Source organism: Pan troglodytes, chromosome 14, assembly GCF_028858775.2.
Source record: "Pan troglodytes isolate AG18354 chromosome 14, NHGRI_mPanTro3-v2.0_pri, whole genome shotgun sequence".
NCBI lineage: Eukaryota > Metazoa > Chordata > Mammalia > Primates > Hominidae > Pan > Pan troglodytes.
In genome coordinates, this window is record NC_072412.2 from 37,791,190 (window position 1) to 37,807,669 (window position 16,480).

General features: G+C 42.3%; 1 protein-coding gene across 1 annotated transcript in view; it reads left to right on the forward strand.

Annotated features, from left to right (window-relative positions):
* Positions 1–4,416: 4,416 nt before the first annotated feature.
* FREM2 (FRAS1 related extracellular matrix 2) overlaps positions 4,417–16,480 on the forward strand; it is a 201,237-nt gene continuing 189,173 nt past the window's right edge. The window contains exons 1-2 of the mRNA XM_522664.9: positions 4,417–10,128; positions 15,301–15,390. Coding sequence (XP_522664.4) covers positions 4,956–10,128; positions 15,301–15,390 — 5,263 coding nt within the window. The 5' untranslated portion in view covers positions 4,417–4,955. The remainder of the gene's footprint in view (positions 10,129–15,300; positions 15,391–16,480) is intronic.

The following is a 16,480-nucleotide window of genomic DNA, read 5'->3' on the forward strand; positions in this document are numbered from 1 at the left end:
CCGAGATCCTGAGTCTTTCCAGGAATTATGGGAACTATCCAATATATTTTCATTTCTCTATTGCTTAATTCAGCCAAAGTCAGTTTCTGTTGATTGTTACTAAGAAAACTGAATAATATGCTTGGTTCCCTCACAAAGCTGTTGTGAAATCTGGCTGAGTTTTATTTAAACTGAAAGTACTTGAGAAAGAATAAACTGTAATCGAATTTAATGTGACAAGTATTTATTAAGGCTTTTATGGAGTTAAAGGATGAGCAAGATGCAGTCTGTGAGCTCAAGATGCTTTCAAAATAGTAACAGGCACAAGAACACAGGCAAGTGTAACACAGCTTATGGTAGCAGAGAGTGGCCTCACATGAGAAATACACAATGGAGTTGGTGCAAAAGGAAGAAGGTGGTGAAAAACAGTTAAAAGTTGCGCAGTTTGTAGTGCATAGATGACAAAGATTCCACGGAAAAGGAAGGATTTGACATCATCCTTGCAGGTCAAACTGTCCATAATGTAGGATATAGACACCAGTCCTTGGAATCAGGAATCTCTCATTCTTTTCAGCTTGATTCCCAGGTCTTAACCTCCTTGTCTCTGTTTCCTCTAATATGAAATGAGGAAGTATTAAATGATCTGTAAGGCTGACTGATTCCCAAGGACAGACAGGGATAATGTTACAGAAAAAAAAAAAAAAGAGCAGAGTGAACCAAAAATCAAAGGTAAAAACATGTGAGATGAGGAAAGGTCTAGAAGCAAGACAGTTGGTGTGTTCACAAAAAAATCTGTAGTTTAGTATGGAATGTAAAGATGAAGAGAATGAGTTTCATTCAATAAGCAATGAGAGGTTATAATTCAAAGTAACTTGGATGAAAAATAATGGTGAACTGAGCTAGGATAATGACAGACAGTAGTGGAAAGAGAAGACAGTTGTAAGATACACTGTGGAAACAGATTTTCCCCAACTTGATGGACTGGAGAGACAGATAGGAGTTGTGGTCAAGGTAACTTGTGACGTTACCTTATAGAAGGTTCATGAGTCAGTTTGATGAAAAAGTTGAAGAAGCAGATGTACATGATTCACAGGATTCTGAAAGACACAGATGTGTGCAAAGATTGCGGGGCTATCTTAGTTAAGGGAGAATGCTATTCTACAGATGAGAAAAATTAAGCATAATTGTAATCAAAGATGGAGCAACTAGAAAGACTGGAAATACAGATAAATGAAAACTAATAACCAATAGATATAATTGATAGGTATATTATCATTTATTATAATGAAACATTCTAATCTTTCGTTTAAATTATAAGAAATAAATCTAAAAAATACACACACAGAGAGAGAGAAAAGAGAGAAAGGTGTTTGAAAAAAATGATCCTTTCTCTTCATTTCCACTTTGCATATATGGTTAATGAGTCCGTAGCTGTTTGTCCTCACCCCTCAGTGCTGCTCTGAGGGGTTTATAGTCAAACCATGGTTTTGATGCCATTGAAGAATAAACATTTGTTGAGAATGAATAAAGATGTTTCACAAGAAACTTCAATAATTCATCTGTAGGTATTTTTAAAGTGTCTATAAGGCAATCTTCTCTATTGGAATCTTATGATCCAGTAGAGAAGCATAAGGAAAATGAAATAAACTATATAATGAAAGCTATAATTCTCAAAATTTAACTAGATGTATTTTTAGTTCCAGTCTGACCTCCAGTCCTAGACCTACCATCGTATTTCCACCTAAATACCTTGCCTGAATCATAAATTAATTACATTGCTTCCTTTATTTTAGAAAACAAGTTCTCTAGTGCTTAATCTTAGTCTGTGAGTTTTAGCAATCAATAATTTTAACTTTAAGTTGATATGAGACAACATTTTGGTGTGACTTTAAAGTAGCAAACAAATTTCAGAATGTATTTTAAGGAATATTTTGCCCATGGTATGTATAGGAAGCGTTATAAGGCTTAAGAAAGTAAGAAGTGAAGTGTTAAGCTCGAATTTTGTAAAAAAAAAAAAAAAAAAAAATCACATTTGCTAACTTATTCCTCATGATATTGAGTGATATTGAGAACGCTGACTGTAAAATAATAATTTTCTTGCTATTTTAGCATTCATATCTTTTAACACTGAACTATGAGCCTAAACAGAGATGATCTTCATCAATAATATTTGCTCTCAAATGAAAATTTGACATCTCATTGTTTTGTCAATGATCATCAATGTAAAATATATTTAGCCAAATGATAGTTTGAGTTACCTTCTATTTGATTTACAAGACAAATAACTAAGACATTTACCAAAAAATAATAATAATCTCTAAAAATCATTCTATCACTTCGATCAAGGCAGACTAAATTAAAAAGTCAAAAAGATTATAGTTTATTGATTTCCTTAGGCTATGTAAAAATAAATGTGGTCCTGTATTTTTCTTACCATGAAACAAAATATTGAACTCTGCCCTTGAGGCATACTATCATACTTCAAATGCTGATCTTATCATTGCTTGCAAGTCAAACAGAGTTGGACTTTAAAAGGAGGAAAGGAAAACCCTGGAGCCACTAAGAAGCATCAAGGGTCAAGCTGTTAGTCTGGTTCTGCTCAGAATTTACCCAGGGTCACAATGCCTGGATAAGGCCACTTTGCTTCCAGATGACATTTTTCAATACAAACACACAACCAGAATTTGAAATTTACTATAAAAAGAGCCATATTCTGAAATTGGTTTTCTAGTTTACTTGGCATCTTATTTGTTTTAATTTGGAACAGGAAATAGCAGAATTTCCCCCCATGTTTCCACATTTTGAATTCTGTATGCGATAATAAATAATCAGAATAAATTATAAAATAATAATGACAAAGCAAATAGGAAATTGGTAAAGAGTTAGATGGGGGATTTTCTAATGTATTTAAAGTAAGGGCCACATCCCTTCTATGCTCCTGGATGCTCATTTTGTAATAAATTGTGAAATGTATCCATCAGTTTCTAAGTTGTAGTTAAAAGCTCCTCAAACAATGCACAGCACACATAATAATCTTAATTAATATTTAATTAACTAAATGTTACTTGTTTGCGTGCTTGCACACTTGCTTGGATGACTGACTCCTTTAAATTGATCTCTTGCTTCTTTTTGAAAGATTTTAGAACTTCCTGTCTATGACTCCTGGAGACAGACACCACTCAGTAGGTTTCATGGAGAGGAATCTGGCATCTCCCAGCCATACTTATGTACAGAGTTTGTGCTGCAGCCTGGAAAATAGCTGTAACTGTGTCAAGCAAGGATCAAAATCCTGGTCTGGAGGAGCTCAAGCTGAAAACACAAAGGCTTAAAAGGATAGGCACTTCTTACTGAAATTACTCCCATAGGCACCTTCTAGCTTCAATTTAGACTGAAATGTAAAAAGACATTAACAGTTTCTTATATTTCCCTCTTTTCCAAATTCAAAATCCCTTGGAGCAGGAAAAGGGCAATTATGGCTAATTATGACTATTACTCCAATTCTATGCTCCTGTTAGCAATCAGATTTGCATTACTGGAGAAAAAAAAATATTATCCTAAATAAAACATTCTGACTATGATTGCTTAGGAGCCAATCCGAAAATGATTAAGTTTAAATTACAAGGGGTCTTTTTTGAGGGGGGAGGAGAGTTGATAAAAAACCTTTTAGAAAGGGAATCTACACACTACTAAAACCAAACAAACACAAGGGGGCAGGAAGAGCTCAAGCTCTGACTTCAAAAGCTGTTGGCTGAAATGAGAGCTAAACTATTTTAGTGTGCCCTCCGGATATTTATCAATTTTCGTGGCATGCAAAGAAATGTGATGCTGACAAGTAGATTTAGTTTGTGCTTGGTCTAATTACTGCGAAGAGAACAGGAACGTCTCTAATGACAGCTACCCTAACAGAGTCGGATTTGGGAGAGCCTGGGGCCACATTCCCTAGAATTTATTCTTTGGTGCAAGACTAGCAATTCTGATCAGACTGCATTTCTCACGCATTCCAAATGCCCTTTTTCCCTTTTACTCTGTGAACCTCGGTTGCAAAGGAGGGGCTTGTTAAAAACTCACCAATCGGAGGACTGTGCCCATTGTAATTCACGAGGAGAAGGCAGCGTCTGGGCGCGCCGAAGGGGGTTGGGCTGGAGTGCAACCTGCTCTAGCTATGGCTGTTAATTCCAGTTGTCCTTTTGCAAATATGCCCCAGAATTTCTTCTCAAAGGCTCTGGGTTTCGCTTCAAACTCAAAAAGCATTGCGTCTAACTTTCCCCTGGGTTTGCAAGTTTCCTTGGGAAATGGCCATGCCCTGCGCGGGATTTCATTGACTAGGGCGGAGGGGTGGGGGTGGCTAAAATGGGTAACCCTCGGTCGCCGGCAGATGAAGTGAACCCAGCACAGCAGTGTGTTCCGGCTCCTCTGCAGGAGTACCAGATCTATTAATAGCAGCCCAGAGGGTAGCGCAAGCAGGGGTGGGCAACTCCGGGCCACTTCTCCCCTCACTTCCAGGACAACCTGTTGCGCCTCTATCTCCTCCCCTCCCCGCAGTTTCCCCGCCTTGGCCTCTAAGAGCTGATTGGCAGAAATTACTACCCAACCCTCAGCTCCGCGCCTCCTCCCCCGACCAACGATTGGCCACCTGGGAGGACTGGAGTAAGGGGGTGCGAGCGGAGGGATTTCCCTCAAAGCCCAGGGTCCGGGGACCTGGAAAGTAGAAGTGGAGGGATTCAATTCTCCGCGCGTTTGAGGCGCTAGCGGCGGAGCTGGACTGGGCTGGGAAGGCTTCGGCTCCTCGGCTGCGGCTCCAGCCCGGACGGCGCCGCGCAACTTTGCCATCCTTCTGGCCCAGCCCCGGCTACAGGAGGACCCCGCGGGCAGCGCGCGGAGTTCCTGGCACTTCCCGGCGGTGTCTCTTGTTGTCTGCCCGGGGACTGACTTCGCATGCTCTCAGGCTGACCTGTCCAAGCCCGAACACCGGGACCATGCACTCAGCCGGGACTCCCGGGTTATCCTCGCGCCGGACAGGCAACTCCACCAGCTTTCAACCAGGACCGCCACCGCCGCCCCGGCTGCTGCTGCTGCTGCTGCTTCTCCTGTCACTGGTAAGCCGCGTCCCGGCACAGCCCGCTGCCTTCGGCAGGGCGTTGCTGTCCCCTGGTCTCGCGGGGGCTGCAGGGGTCCCTGCTGAGGAGGCCATAGTGCTGGCGAACCGCGGACTCCGGGTGCCTTTCGGCCGTGAAGTCTGGCTGGATCCCCTTCATGACCTGGTGTTGCAGGTGCAGCCCGGGGACCGCTGCGCGGTTTCGGTACTAGACAACGACGCACTGGCCCAGCGACCGGGCCGCCTGAGTCCCAAGCGCTTCCCGTGCGACTTTGGCCCTGGCGAGGTGCGCTACTCTCACCTGGGCGCGCGCAGCCCGTCTCGGGACCGCATCCGGCTGCAGCTGCGCTATGACGCGCCCGGAGGGGCAGTAGTGCTACCACTGGTACTGGAGGTGGAGGTGGTCTTCACCCAGCTGGAGGTTGTGACTCGGAACTTGCCTCTGGTCGTGGAAGAACTGCTGGGGACCAGCAATGCCCTGGACGCGCGGAGCCTGGAGTTCGCCTTCCAGCCCGAGACAGAGGAGTGCCGCGTGGGCATCCTGTCCGGCTTGGGCGCGCTGCCTCGCTATGGAGAACTCCTCCACTACCCGCAGGTCCCTGGAGGAGCCAGAGAGGGAGGCGCCCCGGAGACTCTCCTGATGGACTGCAAAGCTTTCCAGGAACTAGGCGTGCGCTATCGCCACACAGCCGCCAGTCGCTCACCAAACAGGGACTGGATACCCATGGTGGTGGAGCTGCGTTCACGAGGGGCTCCTGTGGGCAGCCCTGCTTTGAAACGCGAGCACTTCCAGGTTCTGGTGAGGATCCGAGGAGGGGCCGAGAACACTGCACCCAAGCCCAGTTTCGTGGCCATGATGATGATGGAGGTGGACCAGTTTGTACTGACGGCCCTGACCCCAGACATGCTGGCAGCCGAGGATGCTGAGTCTCCCTCTGACCTGTTGATCTTCAACCTTACTTCTCCATTCCAGCCTGGCCAGGGCTACTTGGTGAGCACCGATGATCGCAGCCTGCCCCTTTCCTCCTTCACTCAGAGGGATCTGCGGCTCCTGAAGATTGCCTACCAGCCCCCTTCTGAAGACTCCGACCAGGAGCGCCTCTTTGAACTGGAATTGGAGGTAGTGGATCTAGAAGGAGCAGCTTCAGACCCTTTTGCCTTCATGGTAGTGGTGAAGCCCATGAACACAATGGCTCCGGTGGTCACCCGGAATACCGGTCTTATTCTCTATGAGGGTCAGTCTCGGCCCCTCACAGGCCCTGCAGGCAGTGGTCCGCAAAACTTGGTCATCAGCGATGAGGATGACCTAGAAGCAGTGCGGCTAGAGGTGGTGGCTGGGCTCCGGCATGGTCACCTTGTCATTCTGGGTGCTTCCAGTGGCAGCTCTGCTCCCAAGAGCTTTACAGTGGCTGAGCTGGCAGCCGGCCAGGTGGTCTACCAGCATGATGACAGAGACGGCTCGCTGAGCGACAACCTGGTGCTTCGCATGGTGGATGGAGGAGGCAGGCACCAGGTACAGTTTCTGTTCCCCATCACCTTAGTGCCTGTGGATGACCAGCCACCTGTTCTCAATGCCAACACGGGGCTGACACTGGCAGAGGGTGAAACAGTGCCCATCCTGCCCCTTTCCCTGAGTGCAACTGACATGGATTCAGATGATTCTCTGCTGCTTTTTGTGCTGGAGTCACCCTTCTTAACTATGGGGCATCTGCTTCTCCGCCAAACTCACCCTCCCCATGAGAAGCAGGAGCTTCTCAGAGGCCTTTGGAGGAAGGAGGGGGCATTTTATGAGCGAACAGTGACAGAGTGGCAGCAGCAGGACATAACAGAGGGCAGGCTGTTCTATAGACACTCTGGGCCCCATAGTCCTGGGCCAGTCACAGACCAGTTCACATTTAGAGTCCAGGATAACCATGACCCTCCTAATCAGTCCGGGCTACAGCGGTTTGTGATTCGTATCCATCCTGTGGATCGCCTCCCTCCGGAGCTGGGCAGTGGCTGTCCCCTTCGTATGGTGGTACAGGAATCCCAGCTCACACCACTGAGGAAGAAGTGGCTGCGCTACACTGACCTGGACACAGATGACCGAGAACTACGTTACACAGTGACTCAGCCCCCCACAGACACAGACGAAAATCACCTGCCAGCCCCACTGGGTACCTTGGTCTTGACTGACAACCCCTCAGTCGTGGTGACCCATTTTACCCAAGCCCAGATCAACCATCATAAAATTGCTTACAGACCCCCGGGTCAAGAACTAGGTGTGGCTACTCGAGTGGCCCAGTTCCAGTTCCAGGTGGAAGACCGAGCTGGGAATGTGGCTCCAGGTACCTTTACCCTTTACTTGCATCCCGTGGACAACCAGCCACCTGAGATCCTCAACACCGGCTTCACTATTCAGGAGAAGGGTCACCACATCCTGAGTGAGACAGAGTTGCACGTGAATGATGTAGACACTGATGTTGCCCATATCTCTTTCACTCTCACTCAGGCACCCAAACATGGCCACATGAGAGTGTCTGGACAGATCCTGCATGTAGGGGGTCTCTTCCACTTGGAGGACATAAAACAGGGCCGAGTTTCCTATGCCCATAATGGGGACAAGTCCCTGACTGATAGCTGCTCCTTGGAAGTCAGCGACAGACATCATGTGGTGCCCATCACTCTCAGAGTAAATGTCCGGCCAGTGGATGATGAAGTGCCCATACTGAGCCATCCTACTGGCACTCTGGAGTCCTATCTAGATGTCTTAGAAAATGGGGCTACTGAAATCACTGCCAATGTTATTAAAGGGACCAATGAGGAAACTGATGACTTGATGTTGACTTTCCTCTTGGAAGATCCACCTTTGTATGGGGAAATCTTGGTCAGTGGCATTCCAGCAGAGCAGTTTACTCAAAGGGACATCTTGGAGGGCTCTGTTGAATATATCCACACCAGTGGTGAGATAGGCCTATTGCCTAAAGCGGATTCTTTTAACCTGAGTCTGTCAGATATGTCTCAAGAATGGAGAATTGGTGGCAATACTATCCAAGGGGTTACTATATGGGTGACCATCCTGCCTGTTGATAGCCAGGCCCCAGAAATCTCTGTAGGTGAACAGTTGATAGTAATGGAAGGTGATAAAAGTGTTATAACATCAATGCATATAAGTGCTGAAGATGTCGACTCCCTGAATGATGACATCTTGTGCACTATAGTTATTCAGCCTACCTCAGGTTATGTTGAAAACATTTCTCCAGCACCAGGCTCTGAGAAATCAAGAGCAGGGATTGCCATAAGTGCTTTCAACTTGAAAGATCTCAGGCAGGGCCACATAAACTATGTCCAGAGTGTCCATAAAGGGGTGGAACCTGTGGAGGACCGATTTGTATTTCGTTGTTCTGATGGCATTAACTTTTCAGAGAGACAGTTCTTCCCCATTGTAATCATTCCCACCAATGATGAACAGCCAGAGATGTTTATGAGAGAATTTATGGTGATGGAAGGCATGAGTCTGGTAATTGATACACCCATTCTCAATGCTGCTGATGCTGATGTTCCCCTGGATGATTTAACTTTCACTATTACCCAATTCCCCACTCATGGTCACATCATGAGTCAGCTGATAAATGGCACGGTTTTGGTCGAAAGCTTCACCTTGGACCAGATCATAGAGAGTTCCAGCATTATTTATGAGCATGATGACTCCGAGACCCAGGAAGACAGTTTTGTGATTAAACTAACAGATGGGAAGCACTCTGTGGAAAAGACGGTCCTCATTATAGTTATCCCTGTTGATGATGAGACGCCCAGAATGACTATCAATAATGGACTAGAAATAGAAATTGGGGATACCAAGATTATCAACAACAAAATATTAATGGCAACAGATTTAGATTCAGAAGACAAATCTTTGGTTTATATTATTCGTTATGGGCCAGGACATGGCTTATTACAGAGACGAAAACCTACTGGTGCCTTTGAAAATATCACACTGGGCATGAATTTTACCCAGGATGAAGTAGACAGAAACTTAATTCAGTATGTCCATTTGGGGCAAGAGGGCATTCGGGACCTAATTAAATTTGATGTGACTGATGGAATAAATCCCCTCATAGATCGTTACTTTTATGTGTCCATCGGGAGCATTGACATTGTCTTCCCTGATGTGATAAGTAAGGGAGTGTCCTTGAAAGAAGGTGGCAAAGTCACTCTTACAACAGACCTACTAAGCACTAGTGACTTGAACAGTCCTGATGAAAACTTGGTTTTTACCATCACCAGGGCTCCCATGCGAGGTCACCTGGAATGCACAGATCAGCCTGGTGTATCCATCACGTCTTTCACTCAGCTGCAACTGGCTGGAAACAAAATCTACTACATCCACACAGCTGATGATGAAGTGAAAATGGACAGTTTTGAGTTTCAAGTCACCGATGGACGTAACCCTGTCTTTCGGACATTCCGTATCTCCATTAGCGATGTGGACAATAAAAAGCCAGTGGTCACCATCCACAAGCTGGTTGTCAGTGAAAGTGAAAACAAGCTGATTACTCCTTTTGAGCTCACTGTCGAAGACAGAGATACTCCTGACAAGCTCCTGAAATTCACTATCACCCAGGTGCCTATTCATGGCCATCTCCTATTCAACAATACCAGACCTGTCACGGTTTTTACCAAGCAAGACTTGAATGAAAACTTAATCAGCTACAAACATGATGGCACTGAGTCAAGTGAAGATAGCTTCTCCTTCACAGTGACTGATGGCACCCATACAGACTTCTATGTTTTTCCTGATACGGTGTTTGAAACAAGGAGACCCCAAGTGATGAAGATCCAGGTCTTGGCTGTTGACAACAGTGTCCCCCAAATCGCAGTGAATAAGGGGGCCTCTACACTTCGCACTCTAGCCACTGGTCACTTGGGGTTCATGATCACAAGCAAAATACTGAAAGTGGAGGACAGAGACAGCTTACACATTTCTCTTAGATTTATTGTGACAGAGGCCCCTCAACATGGATATCTTCTCAACCTGGACAAAGGCAACCACAGCATCACTCAGTTCACACAAGGTATGTTTCGTGTTTCTTTTCTTGGTTATCCTTGTTTCCTGAGAATGTGGCTTCACTAAAAGCCTCACAAACAGAGCATTAAATTAGAGTCCAAGAGAAAGAAAGGAAACAAAGGGGATGGGGAGAATATAGGGACTCACTTTCCTAGGAGGACAGCTCCCTTCTTGTCCTACCTCCCATCTCAGTGGCCTTCATTAGAGGGAGTACCGATGTATTTTGAAAGTGGCAAGGATAGGCTGCCGAAGCAGGAGGTGAACTTTGGTGAATTAAAATCGAAGCAGGCTTTCCAATTCTGCTCCATTTGCCATACCTATCCAACACATCCTCTGTGTTGTATGCTGCAGGTGGTTCATGAAGCATTTTGGCACCTTAATGAAGGATGTGCTTTCTAAATACTGTTTATTCACATTGCTGTCATTATCAATTACCATTCCAAAAAAGCCTTCAAACTTAGGTTACTTTGATTAAATTTTAAGAGCATTGCTCTGACACAGTTATAGTTGTTAGGAACTTTGTAACTAAAAGATTTGTTTACATTTATTTACTTTGTTGATTTTTTAAATTGTTAATAATATTTCATGACAGGCAAATACTCATCCAGAGACGTAATTGATAAACACCTATCTAGAGTTATAACAATGATATTTACAGGGCATACTACTAGGATATACATGAAAAAGGGAAGTATACTTAAAGATGTGTAAAATAACAATATGTTCATCACCAAAATATACATCTAATTCATTATTAAGAGCATGAAGATATGTAGACAAGCTTCATATTAGAAGGGGGAAATTATTTCATCATTGTGAACCTCCTCTCTGACCTGTTGCAAACACAGTAACAAAAAACAGTTGCTTCAGGCACCTGCGGTCTTTAGGCAACAGGATTTTTCTAATCTGAATTTCCTTTGTGGGTGGACACAATCTGAGGCAGAAAGGACAAGTGTCCTATGCAGAGTTATTTAGTGAGGGAAGGGAGAAGCCCATTCACTTTACTGGCTTGGGAGTCAGGGCTCCGTTCTGCAGAACATGCAACTTTCATTACAGTGGGATTTGGGTTGCTTTCATGAAAATCTCACCATGTCAGAATGGACACTAGATCTTTCCTATGTGGGATCCATGGGTAGAGATGGAGCTTAACCCCAGGGCATCCCAGTGGGGGTGTTCTTTTCCTGCAACTGTGTTGTACTCTTAGATAACAAATGCTTTAATAAACATGGAAGTAGCAAAATGCACTGTTAAAGTGAACTACTTCTCTGTTTGAGGTGCTGGCAAATAGCTCCACACTCCAACCTCCTGATTCTTGGCTAAAAGCCTGAATGTCTCCCAGGGCCTGCAGGGACAGGAAAACCTCAAAGTGCCAAGTGTCATGCCAGACCAGTAGGAAACTTTTATGTGAAGGCTTTCTGAGGCTAGCGATGCCATGCCATCTTACACTGGTTTATTTTCATGGAAAGGGAAGAGAATGAAAGGAATATATTAGATAATAGAAAATGGTTCTTCAAATTACTCCTCTGACCTGAAAAAGAAATCTGATTTAGAGATTTTTAAAAGGACTATTTTGATGAAGACAGGCAAATGATTTAATTTAAATTCTGTGGACTAAGTCCAACAGCTCACAATATTAGAATATTATTTCTGAAATTTTGAACTCTAAAAATTATGCTATTTCATTATAGGCAGTTGTTCTTTCTCTTACTGACTTTGAGTCACCATGATTAATTTTTGTCATCTTTGTAAATGTAGAGAAGTTATGCTTATTATGTGATGTGACTTTTTAAGAATTTTTAAGGAAAATTATCACATTCCAATATAAACCAACATATTGACTAGGGAAGCTGTTGGTATTCAATCACACAGCACTCATTCAAACAAGTCAAGGCTAGAGTTTGATTCATAGCTGTTATTTATGGAGATTAGATAAGTGATTTAAAAAACGGAGAAAGTGCCATCAGAAAGCTACCATGGCTCTTCTTCCACTAGGAGAAATGAAAGCAGTGCTTAGAGTGAAGACTATGCAGTCCTTTCATTTGTTTTTGTTTTTACTTTATCATGAAGGGATAAGGTAAACCTATATTTTGATGGATTTTCAATGCATTGAATTAGGTCAGTTTAGCACAGGTAGCCAGAGAAGGTTATTCCTAAATTGATTGACTAAATGGTTCCTAGAAGAAAAAAATTAATTCCTTTCTAAAACTTATTAAATTGATGAAAAGTTAACAATGTATAATTAGGTAAATTATGGATATCATTTATTTATTTCAAACTTCACCTCTTTGCCAAGTTGCCCCTGTTCCCCTTAACCCAGATCTAAATTGCATGTCTCAAGTACCTGGATTTTTCTTCCCTACAATAAGTACATAATGATATATTCTGTGGGATAATTTATAAGCCAGTTTCAGGAAAGCAGAAATGTCTTCAAAGAGTTTGAACCAGATGTGGTTGCTTGATATGTTAATGAACTTAGAATTAAAAACAAACAAACAAAAAAATCTCATGGAATAATTTTGTAGATAAACTGAAATAAATTTAATGTATATTTAACAACTAGAAGAAAATCTAGATAATTCTTAGATATTTGCTTAAAAAAGATTACATTTTGGCTATTAGATTATATTTCTACTACTTTTGTGTCTTAAGAAAGCTGGACGTTATATACATTTATATATACATAAATATGTAACGTGTGTTTATGTTATTTGTAGAGGTGCCTTTAGAATACCAGTAAAGAAAAAGTCTTTACTTACTTTTTTTAGAGGCTCTTTTTTGAACCATGAATTATTAATTAATTATATGAAAAATATAAAAGGTTTTAGTATGTTCCAACTAATCAATAACACATGCCCTAACTTGGAGGGAAAATTGGGTACCAGAGTGCCATATAGTTTTCTTTATCTGAAAAAAGAAAAGTTCTTAAAATTCTGTTTTGAAGTGAGGATTTATTTCAATGAAACTATCCCTTAACGATTACAATTTTGCTTAAGAAAACATTGATACAGATGCTGGGTGTGCTAAACTGTGCCTTTTCTCCTAGTAGAGCCTTTAGATTTTCTTATGCAATTTGAAGGGGTGGGAACATTGGAAGAGGGTCTTCTCCACATGGCCAGAGGTCATGGTTCTTGTGGTAAAGATGTGTAGTCAGCAGAGTTTACTGCATTTTTTTACTGATAAAGTGAAGGTTATACAATTAAGAATTATAACAGTAAACAGGCAAAGAGTTGTGTAGGGGCTTCAGTTCTTACCCTGGCAGAAACATCATACATGCAAAGGTAGAGATACAAGTGTAATCTACCTACTCAGCCTTTTCATTTTAAATTGAGAAACATTTGTGCCTTTGCTACTTTAATATCCTAAGCAAAAACTGTGGGAAGTTAAGATAGGAAAAAAAAATCCCAGAAATTTTTCATCTACTGGGAAAGATAACCATACAGAAAGATAAAAGTGAAACTAGGCAGAAAGCATGGAAAGTTATAGTAGAGTTAGAAATGTGGGGCCTGGCTAGGTGGCTTACACCTATAATCATAGCACTTTGGGAGGCTGACGTGGGAGGATTGCTTGAGGCCAGCCTGGGTGACATAGTGAGACCCCATCTCTATATTAACTATTTTGTTTTAAAAAAGAAATGAAGTACTAAGGGAGAATCAAGCGACTTAGGCATGTTTTACCTCCAAATACCTCTATTAGCAGGAGGGTACCATTAACTATAAAATCAGATTTTCCATTCTGCAAGTGTTCCTAATAATGAGTCACCTTTCAAAACTTTATGAGCCAGGGTAGACCACACATTTTACATCTGTAAAGTGGAGCTATAGAAATTTGTGGCATCATTGGTCCATCCTAATGCCTTGCCTCACTTGAGATTAACATTTCATAAAGCCATTGTCTTCTTTATAAGCCTTTGAATTCCATAGCATGAACTTACTAGAACTTTTAGGAGATGAAAAAACCATAGAACACACACTAGACAGATAAATATTACCTATCATTGTCATAGCTATTTTTAGCCGTGATCTTGACTTTATGTAGTCTTAGAAACTCACTGATTGGCCCAGATCAATTAATGATCTATTATGAGTATCACAGAACAAAACGATTTTTTTCTTATTATGTTGTATGTGTGGCATCATTAAGGAAAGGAACTGGTAAGATGGATGAATAAGTTTTAAAAATTGTGTCTTCATAATGAAAACAAATGTATGCATGTGAATTTGATAAAGTAGGAAACAACATAAGGAACATTTCTGAGACAATATAACTTTCTGCCATGAATAAAGGTTTCCACTTTTTTTTTTTTTTTTGAGACAGGGTCTCATTCTCTTGCCCAGACTAGAGTGCAGTGGTGCGACCTCAGCTCACTGCAACCTCTGCCTCCCAGGCTCAAGCAGTTCTCCTGCCTCAGCCTCCCGAACAGCTGGGATTACAGGCACGCACCACCACATCCAGCTAATTTTTAATAGAGACAGGGTTTCATCATGTTGGCCAGGCTGGTCTCGAACTCCTGACCTCACATAATCCACCCGCCTCAGCCTCCCAAAGTGCTGGGATTATACGCATGAGCCACCGTGTCCAGCCCGTTTCCACTTTTATTAGATGTTTTTTGTTCTCAGCAGGGAGTCATCAGTTATTTCAATGTGTGTGATTTTTTGAAAATATCATCTTATTTTTTTCTCTCAAACTTTGGAGAGCTTAAAAAATAGCCTGCTACAGCACAAAAAGTAAGAAAAGTTAGCCAGTGTTGGGGAGCAAAGCTGTGTCCTCTGCGGGCCAGTTCCCTACTGGGAGGCAAAGGATGTGATTTCAAGAGTGCCAGGAAATCTGCCATGCCTCAAAATATCTTCCTTTCCACCTGTCATGGTGCCTGACATTCCATATTTAGACAGTCATTCCTTTGGTGCATGAACATGCAAATACCACTGGGAGGGGAAACACCTTGCTATTATTATAAACTAACTCTTGCACTCTATTTATCTATGTGAGGGATCAGGTGTCCATGGGACAGCTGAAATCTAGGGGCTTAGAGATCTGAGAAATAAGACAGCACTGTTTCTGTTAGGAGGAAAAAGGAATTTAAACATGTTTATAGGAAAACTAATAGCCAATAAAATTTACCATAATGAATAATCAATTTTACTCTGGTAATTAATCATCTTGTTTTTTGGTTATTTTCTAGCTGACATTGATGACATGAAAATATGCTATGTCTTAAGAGAAGGGGCTAATGCCACAAGTGATATGTTCTATTTTGCAGTTGAAGATGGTGGTAAGTATTCCCCTCTCCTGGTAGTGACCGCAAGGAGAGAGACTTTTCTTGGTTGCTCTTTGATGACATTATTACAAGAAGTCTTTATCAAGTAACATTTCATGATCACCTAAATTTAACCTGGTATTTGCTGTAGACAATTTTACAATCTCACTATGACACAATCCTACTATGTCATGGCTATAGATAAAAGTTCTAGTTATATCACTTTTGTCTTACTATTTGTAAAGCACTAAAGAGAGAGATCTGTATAAATAGGATCTCCGTGTCTAGTTGTTCAGATTACACCCTGCATGAGTTTGCCTACTTGAGTCAGTAAGAGAACGTTGGAATTCAGCTGCAGTTCCACTCATAGCCATGTGCTCACTGAGGTGTAGCTGCCCAAAGGAGCTGCTTTTTCCTGATGTGCTCATGGGTTCTGTGTGAACTAATACTGATGGAAAATGTGTTGCATTCACCAAGAAATCAGTAGTAAATTAATGTCTGTTTTATCTCACCAATCTCAGGACTTCTAATGATTTTCTTAGTTTGGGGGATTTTGTGACCTAGTCCAGCTAGAAATTTTTCTTGGTTAAGTGTGAAGAATACTTCAGAGTATAGGATGTGACTTCTGAGCTAAGTCTTTTGGGCGATGTTATCCTCATTACTCCCCCAGAACTGCCTGCTATTTATACTCCTTTCGGCTTTGGATCTCTTGTCTTCCTAACCCTGTGGGTGAGGAGAAAAACTGGTCACTTTCAGATTGCTCATAAAGATGTTTTTGTTCTCGCATGTTTTCTTGGGAAGCAAAAGAACCTCCCCTAGTACATGTGTTGTGTGAACAGGACACCAGAACTGAGGGTATATGTGAGAGAGAAGAGAGAGGAAGGAGAAAAATAATTCATACTCTGTTATCTGTTTCCTTATGATGCTTTTTAAAAATGGCACACTATTATGTCATCTATCTCAAAAATACTGCATCCTTACCCTCCATGTTTTTTGAAGCATTACATAGTATTTGTTTAAAGTATCAATGGACACAACATGATCACAGTTCTGAAAAATGTCAATTGTTGAGTGTGTGCCAGAGAGGCAAACAAAATGTGTTATG